General features: G+C 44.4%; 2 protein-coding genes across 2 annotated transcripts; both read right to left on the reverse strand.

The window, feature by feature from the left end:
- Positions 1–1,664: 1,664 nt before the first annotated feature.
- On the reverse strand, positions 1,665–5,028 carry LOC123043814 (uncharacterized). The gene is made up of 5 exons (XM_044466406.1): positions 4,924–5,028; positions 3,602–4,842; positions 2,647–2,802; positions 2,359–2,548; positions 1,665–2,080 (listed from the first exon to the last, which is right to left on the reverse strand). The coding sequence occupies exons 2-5, from the start codon at positions 4,823–4,825 to the stop codon at positions 2,016–2,018; spliced, it is 1,635 nt and encodes a 544-aa protein (XP_044322341.1). The 5' UTR covers positions 4,826–4,842; positions 4,924–5,028; the 3' UTR covers positions 1,665–2,015.
- A 1,612-nt stretch (positions 5,029–6,640) lies between these two features.
- LOC123039076 (uncharacterized) lies at positions 6,641–10,250 on the reverse strand. The gene is made up of 5 exons (XM_044462376.1): positions 10,073–10,250; positions 8,657–9,954; positions 7,601–7,756; positions 7,317–7,506; positions 6,641–7,036 (listed from the first exon to the last, which is right to left on the reverse strand). The coding sequence occupies exons 1-5, from the start codon at positions 10,248–10,250 to the stop codon at positions 6,963–6,965; spliced, it is 1,896 nt and encodes a 631-aa protein (XP_044318311.1). The 3' UTR covers positions 6,641–6,962.
- Positions 10,251–10,743: the final 493 nt, after the last annotated feature.

Consider the following 10,743-nt stretch of genomic DNA (forward strand, 5'->3'; position numbering starts at 1 on the left):
ACTACGTATTTATTAGTAATTTGGTACTCTAGTCGTGCTTTTCCAGCTTGTGATTATTTTTCTTGCTTGCTTCGGTCAGAATATTGTCCAACATTTTTACATGGCATAGGATGACACACACACAGACATCAGCTTGATCATAAATTTGATTCTTTTTGCTTTATCCCCTGACAAATGGATATTAAATCTGAGTACTTAGTATTGACTGCAAGTGGCATTCTGGTTCATAGGACATTCTGAATCTGAGTACTTTGTAGATGCTCAAAGAAGCTTGAAAAAATTATATTCTTTTTGCAAGCAAGTGTGGTCTCGATTTTATTATGCACACTGCACATACAATATGTTGGTTGATATTATTTCATCTTAATCCGTTTATATACTCAAAATTATTCTATTGAAAATGTAAACCAGTGCTAACTTAATTTTTTGTGTAGTTCAGTGAACATCAAGTTATAATATCTGACGGCGATGCGGAAATGACATAAAACATAAGTAGGGCTAGTGATCGTCGTCTTGCAGTTCATCTTATTCGAAAGTATCGCTGCCACGGACATGGCAATTGATAATTCAATTTTTTTCTTTGTTGTGAACAAACTTGAACTATGATGGCACATGAAAACAGTTTAGGCCAACACTTGGTCGCAAGGAAATTTGGATCGACCGATATTTGAATCTTTGTGAACTGATGGATATCAATTGTAATATTTCTTAAAATACTAGTTTACAAGAATTCTGAAATTTTGTATATGTTTTTTGAGAATTATTTGTGGATTTCTTATCTATGGTCTATTGTTATGTATAGAATTTTGTATGAAGGCTGTGAATTTTGTATGTACAAGTCTATTGTTATCTATGTGCCGAGGCAGATGAGTACGCCATTGCGGAGTGGCGCCAGCACTTCCTGCATGACGTCGCCACCGAGAGTGCCTTCATACATGTGCGGCGGTCCTCGTCGGTTATTAGCCGCGGTGGAGGCGTGAAGTCTTGCGCCTGTTGGCACGTCGGCGCGTCGGCCTCGTTGGCGGTCTCGAATGTCCCGACACCGAGACGCACGCTGCCGGAGCGGATCTCCACGTAAAGCATGCTGGAGGGGCGAGCATTGACGCCGCGGTAGCCGGAGCTGCTTCGAGCGCACAGCGGCATGTCGACGGCGGGGGAGAAGGCGCGGCGGCGGTGATGGGGCGCTAGATGTGAGGAAGAAGGGGGTGGCGGGGAAGAAGAAAGGCACTGGAGTGGCGGTTGGCGGGCTCGGGCATGTGCGATTTTTTTCCCGCACGCCAGAGTCTCCCGCGCCTGCTGGAGCGCGTCCAACCGCTCCGCGCGTGATATATATCACCGCTGTTGGAGATGCTCTAAGGGTTTATTTCCCAAGTGTTGGTCGATTTTACTTGCCGGTATTATCAGCGCTGCATTCGGTTGATGCTGCCGCATCTTTACTGTTACTGTACGTCTAAGAACGAGTTGGCAATATGCACCTAGTTTTACTGTTACTGTCATCTCGTTCTAGTACTATTCCCTCTGTTCTAAAATATAAGAACGTTTTTAAACTACACTAGTGTCAAAAGCGTTCTTATATTACACTAGTGTCAAAAACGTTCTTATATTATGGAACGGAGGGAGTAGTATGTAACATCTGGATTTGCACGGCACTAAAGCCGCCTATATAAGGATCAACATTTGTCATCGTAGAAACGACATGGTTGCATGGCAAAGTCCTGAGACGCACCAGTCTAAAACACTCAAACGAGGAGCATTCATATCCGTTACAGGAACAAAGCAAAAATGAACTTGAGCGGTTGAGCCTAGACCTACTACTGGTTTAAAAAATTTAAAGTCTCAAATCATCATACGGGGAAGAACATTCCAATGATTGATGGCCATAACCATCAGCCATGCATGTTACAAAAAAAAAGAGGGCGTCGAGAATTTCCGTGCAGCTTTGAGAGCACGATCAGAGCTTCGTGGAGACCATGGTACAGGATTTCTTATCTGAAAGCAAATGAGGCTGCTGGATGTTACATCCCCCAAAACTCCAGTTCACGCCTGGCGAATTCTTTCATCTGCTTCTGGCTACGGAGATCTGGTAGAATTATCAAGGAGATGATAAATGTGTAGTTTAGGATCATGCACAGAAGAAACATATTTAAGTTCACAAATATACTTTCAATTTAACAGAATGGTGACAAGACATCAAGCAGATTATATGCACATAAAAACATGTAGCTTTTCGGGGAAGGTGGAACAAGACAATATGCAGCTTACATCCGTCAGCAAATAGCACAGAAACACACAAGCAAGTAATAATACCGATAACACAAATAAATACGAAATGTTATCTGAAGAGAAGGTATGACTCACAAGCACTCCCACTGCGGCGGACATAAATTTTCTTGAGGGGTATTCCATTTGCCCTAAACAAATTTGCCAACTTATGGACTCTCCCATCATCCTTTGAGCATGTAATCTTCACCATTTGAAGGTCTTTGCAAGTAAATGATCTTCCCTGTAGTTTGATACCTGTTTCTGATGCCTTTCTGGTATTGAAGTTCTTTTGCAGATCAAGAAAGTTGTTAAGCATGTGTTCAGGTACTCAAAACTAAAAGATAATCAAGTAAGCATAAGCCCCAAATATGTAATTACACATACAATTTTAAGTTGGAGAAAGAGCTTCTGTATATTAGGTGAGTGCTGCAGCAAGTAAATTAATGCATCAAAGTCTGCAGCCATACACCATACGCCAAGGGACAGGGTCTTCAGGTTGTCAAAAGTTGGACACATATTCAGTTCCCTACTCAGAACCACCTACACATTGCACATAAAATGAGTGTTCAGCAAATAAACATAGTAATTTGAATCAATTTTATATTTCATATACTGAATACAAGAGGTTTATTTAATATGCAGAGAAGAAAACAAACATACCCACCACGAAAAGGAAAAGACATACTATAATGTATTTGAATCAACTTCATATTTGAATCAACATACTATAATGTATTCAGCAAAGAACAATAATAATTTGAATCAACTTCACATTTTACATACTGGACATAAGAGGTCTATTTGATATGCAGAGGAAAAAAGCATACCCAACACGAAAAGGAAAAGACAGAGAGTAATGTGTAGCCATGATTAGCGCCTATTTGTAAAATATGATTCAGCATTCTTTTCTATAATGTGAAGGGACGTTGCCATTTTACGTGCATGCTCAAAATAGTTAATTATACAACAATATAAACAGTAATAAGAATACAAGAAAATGGCAAACATTAATCTGAAATAAATAAATGATGAATAATGGTCTGTTGAAGCCACACACACTTCCATATCTCATTGATTTCACCTACTACTTTGATGATGAAATGAGCTAGTACTAATTTCTTGATCTGAATTCTGAACTCTTCAGCAAGTCAACTGTGCTAACCAGGGGTTGGTACCTATGTACGAAATGTGCACATTGGACATATATGCGTTATATTGGGAGCAACATAAATGTCTTTTGTGAAGATCAGAAAAGGCTGCTAAAAACAATTATGGCTATAACATGGAAATTTTCGTACTCAAAGATAGAGAGATCAGTAAAAGGTGCTGACAGCTATACCTCTCCAGCATCAGTCAACAACTCCAAAGTTCTAGCACTTGAAAGAGACCCAAGAATATGACGTCCACCTAAAATCTTCCTGCCATTGCATTCTCTGTTTCCACCATAGTTACCATTTTCACTGGAAAGCTTGGCCCCTTTGTAGCCATACTTTGCATCATTTGCAATCTCACTGTATTCACAGGTATTGTCATCGCTATCGATATCACTACCATAATCAAAATTATCCTTGTAATGACCGTGCGTGTAACTTTCTTCAGCAAAAGTATGTCCATATCCAAACCTTATAAAATGATCATATCCAAAATCATCACCCAAGGAAGAGTCATCATGAATCTTAGAGCTCTCTGTCCAATCATTATCATCGCTCTCATCCCCGTCGTCATCAGTAGTTCCATCACAGTCATCTTCATCACTGATGTGTTCAAAGTCATCACCCAAGAAAGAGTCATCAAGTATGATAGTGCCTGTGACCAGTGACCCCAAGTTCTTGAACGATGGGACTCGGACGTAAGGTGTGGTGAGGCGCAGAAGTAGGAGGTTCGGAGCAGCAATGGAGAAGGCGCAGTCGATCTTGCATTTGAGCATGATTAAAGTCTTCAAAGAGGCAGACACAATCCCAGGGCCTGTCACCAGGCAATCCTTCAGATCCAGCTCCTCCAAAGACGTGCAGCTAGAAGAGAGCTGCTTGAGGATCCTGTCGTTGAGCCTGGCATACGACAGCTTCAGCACCTTGAGGTGGCAGGAGACGAACTGCACGCGGTCCAACGACGCGATCTCCGAGCGATGCCCAGCGAGATGGATGACCCGCGCGTTGCGGTTGATGGCGGCCCTGATCCACGCGCTGGCGTCGTCCTCGTCGTAGCCCGCGTCCTCGTCGCCGGACCGCAGGCGGAGCGTGCCCACGGGCGCCGACGCGTCGCGGAGGAGGAAGAGGCGGTGCACGAAGTGGCGGAACTCCTCCGGCGGGTCGGCGTCGCGGCCGGAGGAGTGGTGCAGGCGGAGGTCGACGCAGGGCGCGGACGCCCAGAGGTGGCGCCACCGGCGCGCGAGCACGCAGGTGCGGACCGCCTCCCACGCCTTGAGGGACGACATGATGCGGTGCAGGAGCGCGTCCGGGAGGGCGCTGAGGCGGTCGGGCTTCACGGCGACCTGGACGCGGGAGCCGGGCTTCCCGCCGGCGCCGCGGCGCGGCCCCGGGCGCTGGGTGGTGCTCCGGCGCATTTCGTCGAGCAGAAGACCTGCACGCAGGTTTAGGGTCACACGGCGCGGCCTCGTGGAGATTTTGTGATCTGTGGAGGAAGGGATGGAATGGAACTTACCAAGAGGAGAGAGACTCGGCGAAATGGGCGGAGTTTGTTGCCGCTTTCTCGGTTTTCCACTGGCGGCTGCTTCGGAGTGAATTGTGGAGTGGGATGGGGTAAACTCGGTCTTCTCTTTTTTTATTGAGAGTGAACTCCACTTGTACCCCCGTTTGTAAATTTGTGGCATTGTCAACATTGAAAAAAATAAATTAAATTGTGGCAGTGTATACCGAGAGACGCTCGACGTAAGGACAGCTTCGTACGTTTTTCTTTTCAAATAGCTTCGTACGTACGGAATTAGAGTTACGGATCAGCACCACATTCAATCTCTGTCCCCCGTCCCCATCGCGGACACACTCACCTCATCCGCCCCACTTCACCGGTCGACACCCCGCCCCCTCTCAACCCTCCTTAGTCGCCGCCGCCGCACTCAACTCCGATCATGTTGGTGCGGCCGCATCCTCCCGGTAAGACCTATGAGGCCCGCGCCAAGAGAGTACTGGAAGAAGGCGTGGGACTACTTGGAGTTGACCGAGGACGACGCTCACCGTAAGGTTGAATCAGTCGTCGGAGGGACCCGCCTACCCGCCGCCCTCGAGTATTTTTGACTCAATGTTGATAGCAGCCTAGCAGAAATGGACGCCGCGCTCACGTTGGCCTTCCGATGCACAATATGGTGACTCTACTAGGTTTGCTCTTACATCCCCGTCTGCCAGCACAGGCCATAAAACCTCGAAACAGGCTTTCGCCCCGCTTTATATATAAGCAATCCCCAAACCAAGTACACGGTCGAACGATACACGATGGTGAGGTAGCTCTCATACAATGTCGATCCCAAGATAATCTAATCATGCAGAACACGACTACGCTACCGAAAGAAAGCATTGGGAAAACCGAGTACAACGCTACACAATGCCCCAAACACCTAAGCTCCACGACAACACCCCGAGGAGGGAGAACGGTGCAGAGCATCGCCGTTGTCCAGAAGGGACCAGGGTCTTCACCCGAAACTCTGACACGAAGAGGAGCACCACGACGAGGTCTTCATGAAGATAACACCGCCCGCAAGCATCGTCGTCGTCAGCGACAAAGCGCAAAGCTTTCACTCGGCATCCCCACTGAGCACATGCCATAAAACCACCCAGCTCATTTGACTGCACCATGTTTGGTGGTTTGGTCAATGGTCAAGTCAGACCCACTGTGTGAAACCTAGGCGGACGGGGACGCGAGTCCGATTAGGTGGGTAGGGAGGATACTCCCATCTGGTTTACACTCCCAAGTTGGAATATTGGCCATCACACACATCATCTTGACAAGTGGACCCAACCGGTTAAAATCAGGCAAATTGTTAAATTGGGTTAAACTAGACACAAGACAACAATTTTGAGGTACAATGTGGCAGAAAATTTAAATGGGGTAAATACTATCACAAATACACAAAACAGTGGGTAACATGTGAAATTCGCTCTCTTATTAACTGTGCGCTTTTTCAACAAAAGAATGTTGTGCATTTTTTCAGGTGTGTTAGCATTTGTTATTCAGAGAGAAAGTACCTCGCTGCTCGTAGTTGTAGGCACACATGATTGCAGAGCATGAAGCTTACTTCAATATTGATATTCTACCTGATGTATATGAAGTGTATTTCCTTTTTACTGTAGATGAAACATATTTCAATACACTACTTACGAAGATTTAAAAAATCTAACAAATGAACCGTACAGTCATACATTCAGAGTGAAATAACAAAGCGTATCTCAGCTGCACCACAATTCAGGCAAGGAGCATCCATAATTTTGTTTCTGTTCCGGTAAGAAAGCAAAGTTACCACAGACCACACATATGAACTCATCCCACCACGATTCTAGGAAGAACTTCCCGACGATTTGTACCGATAAATAGTTCCATCATCCATGCTACCAAAAAAAGATATCAAAAGATCCGGTGAAGCTTTGAAAGCATTATCAGTGCTTACTAGGTCCTTGCTAACTACATAAGGGACGATTTGATCGCGGTAGGATTTAATATCTAGAAGACCCCGTAAACTTCTGGATGTCATGTTACATCCAGTCATCCCCACATTCATCCAGTTCTTGCTTGGCGAGTTCCCTCATAAACTTCTGGCCACGGAGATCTAGTAGAAATATCAGAAAGTAGATGACTATAGATTAGGACCATGTATGAAAGAACATCTTCTAATTTAATAGAATACACTTCTCATGTAATAGAATATCAATGATACACTAAGCAGATCATATGCCACCTAAAACATAATTCGCTTTTCAGGAACATGGCAATGTGTGTCATTACATCTCAGTAAATAGCACATGAATATATAAACCAACAAACCAGTAAGGAAATACTGATACTGGAAGTAAATACAAAATGGTATATGAAGAGAAGGTATGACTCACGAGCATTCCCGCTCCGACGCACATATATATACTGAAGGGGTATACCATTTGCACTGAACATATGTGCCAAGGTATGGACTCTCCCATCATCCTTTGAGCATTTGATCTTAACCATTCTAAGGTCTTTGCAAGTAAATGATCTCCTCTCAAGCTTGATACCTGTTTCCAATGCCTTCCTCATGCCGAAGTTCTTTAGCACAACAACCAAATTGTTAATAAGCATGCGATCAGAAAAATAAAGTAAATGATCAAGTAGCATACACCAAATATGTAATCACACATACCAATTTAAGTTGGAGAAAAAGCCTCTTTATATTAGGTGAATGCTGTAGCAGGAAAATTAATGCATCAAAATCAGCGGCCATACACCATTCACCAAGGGACAGGGTCTTCAGGTTGCTAAAAGTTGGACACCTTTTCAATTCCCTACTCAGAACCACCTTCATAATGCAGCCAAAAGAGTATTTAGCAAAGAGCAATAGTAAGTCGAATCAACTTCTCAGTTCTCACAATACAAACAGCATACGAGTGGTTTATTCAACAGAAAGAATAAAACAAAGATACCCATCTCAAAAAAGAAGGGAAAACAAAGATACCCATCTCAAAAAAGAAGGGAAAACAAAGATACCCTCCTTTGGTTCATAGGATAGGAAAATCATAAGAATAGAAAAGTCATTGGAAGTGAGATGACATGCATCTCAGTTCCTATAGGAAAAGAGATGTCACTTGGTTCATAGGATAGGAATTTTTCCATTAGGTATGAGCTAATGTTTTCCCCCCTTTGAAATGTGAAGGACAGGAACAGGTCCTACATGGGAATAGGAATTCATTCCTATATACCAAATGGCTCTATAGGAAATTTTTCATTTAGAAATCCTATCATATATAATTCCTACAAAAATCCTTAATCAGTTTTCTAGTAACTGAAGGAACATCAGCCTTAGACTCTCTTATAATGACTGGATATAATTAATCAGTTTTTTACATTATATATAGTTAATCTGTTGAAAAGATATACTGTTGCAACAAAGAGAAAAACGACAAACAATCCTATGAGAATGTAAATGGTAAACAATGCTCCCTCGAAGCTACAGTGCCCTACTACATTTGATGGTTAAGCAAACTAGTACTACTTTATTCATTTAAACTCTGTACCCAGGTATTGACACCAGAGCAGAAGGTCAGAAATGTGTTCATTCGACACATGTGTTCTGTTCAAGGGAACATGACGTTTCTTTGTGAAACGTCCGGAAAAAAATGTCCGATGATAACTGCAGAAAATATAAATAGAAAATAAGAGAGGAAAGAGACAGATCAGTAAAAGATGGTGATAGCTATACCTCTCCAGCATCACTTAACAAGTCCAAACTCGTAGCAGTAGAAAGGCTCTCAAGCATATTTTGGCCACCTAGAATCTTACTATAATTTCGACCACTGTTTCCACCATACTTACCATCTTCACTGGAAAGCTTGGCCCCTTTGTAGCCATACTTTGCATCATTTGCAATCTCACTATATTCATAGGTATTGTCATCACTATCAATATCGCTACCATAATCATAATTATCCTTGTAACGACTGTGTCCATATCTTCCTTCAGGAAAACCATATCCAAATCCAAAATTATCAAAATTGCCATCATCACTGATGTATCCAAAGTTATCATCACTGATGTATCCAAAATTATCATCACTGATGTATCCAAAATCATCATCACTCAAGGAACAGTCATCATGAATCTTATAGCTCTCTCTCTTATCATTGTTGTGGTTATCATCATCAGTAGTTTCATCAAAATTATCTTCATCACTGATGTATCCAAAATCATCACACAAGAGAGAATCATCAAGTATGATGGTGCCTGTGACCAGTGACCCAAAGTTGATAAATGACGGAACTCGGACGGAAGGTGTGATGAGGCGCAGCAGCACGAGGTTCGGAGCAGTAATGGAGAAGTCCCAATTGAACGTGCATTTGAGCATGATTAATGTCTTCAAAGAGGTAGACACAATCTTAGGGCCAGTGACCAAGCAATCCTTCAGATCCAGCTCTTCCAAGGATTTGCAACTAGAAGAAAGCTGTCCAAGGATCCTATCGTCGAGCCTGGCATACGACAACTTCAAGATCTTGAGGTGGCAAGAGACGAAGGGCACGCGGTCCAACAACGCGACTCCCTTACGATGTCCAACAAGATGAATAACCCGCGCTTTGCGGCTGATAGCAGTCCTGATCCACGAGTTGGCATCTTTCTCGTCGAAGCCCACATAGTCGTCGCTGGACCGCAGGCGGAGCGTGTCCACCGACGCGGACACATCACGGTGGAGGAAGAGGCTGTCCACGAAGTCACGGAACTCCTCCGGCGGGTTGGCATCGCGGAAGGAGGAGTGGCGCACGCGGAGGTCGATGCAGGGCACAGACGCCCAGAGGTGGTGCCACCGCCGCGCGAGCACGCAGGTGGGCACCACCTCCCACGCCTTGAGGAACGACATGATGTGGTGCAGGAGCGCGTCCGGGAGGGCGCTGAGGCGGTCGACCCCGACGGCGCCGGCGCCGGCGGCGGAGGCTGATGCCTGGCCAGCGCGGCGGTAAGGCCCCCAGCGCCGGGAGGTTGTCCGGCGCATTTCGTCGAGCAGATGGCCTGCGTACAGGTTCGGGCACCCCGGCGTAAGGATTATGCAGGAAAATCCATGGAGGAATGTGCGTATGGGGATGGGATCGCAGCGAGAGGGGCTGAGGGAGGAAGGGATCCAACTTACGGAGGGATTCGCCGAAATGGCGTGGACTTCTTTGCCGCTTTTGGATTTCGAAATTTTGGGGATGGAGTTCGATCGCCAGTTCGCTACTCGCCTTCTCCCCCGCACCAATTTTGTTTTCAGGGCTCTCCCCCGCAGCAAATGGGGCGGCGGCTGCTTCAGCCGATGGGCCTTTGGGCATTCCGCCGCGTGTGTTACCAAGGGGTGGCCCAGTTAGCAACCCATTATATTTCTCCAACAACAAATGTACTACTACAAAAAATTCTCCATTTTGTCTAAAAAATATCTCATGTTTCTAAAAAAAAGAATCCAACTAATGCATTCTACTGCTTCCAAGCGACGACACGGTTTTCTTTTGCCTAGAACGTTCTGGAGTAAAATGTCCCACTGGTCCATAAACTTGGACCAGATGCACACTTCTGTCCATTAACTCAAAAATTGCGCATCGGAAGGCATAAACCAGTAACTCCCTCTGTAAAAAAAATATAAAAGCATTTAGATCACTAATTTAGTGATCTAAATTCTCTTATAATTTTTTAAGGTCTCTGCGTCTGTCATCTGGCTTATGTTTCATGTAGCATTCAGATACTTTAGTTAAAAAAGATTTAAACACGACTTAAGTTTTGTGCAGGGGTCTAGATAACTTGACTGCTATGTTGTCTACTAAAACCTTA

This window comes from Triticum aestivum, chromosome 2B (genome assembly GCF_018294505.1).
Source record: "Triticum aestivum cultivar Chinese Spring chromosome 2B, IWGSC CS RefSeq v2.1, whole genome shotgun sequence".
In the NCBI taxonomy this organism is placed as follows: domain Eukaryota; kingdom Viridiplantae; phylum Streptophyta; class Magnoliopsida; order Poales; family Poaceae; genus Triticum; species Triticum aestivum.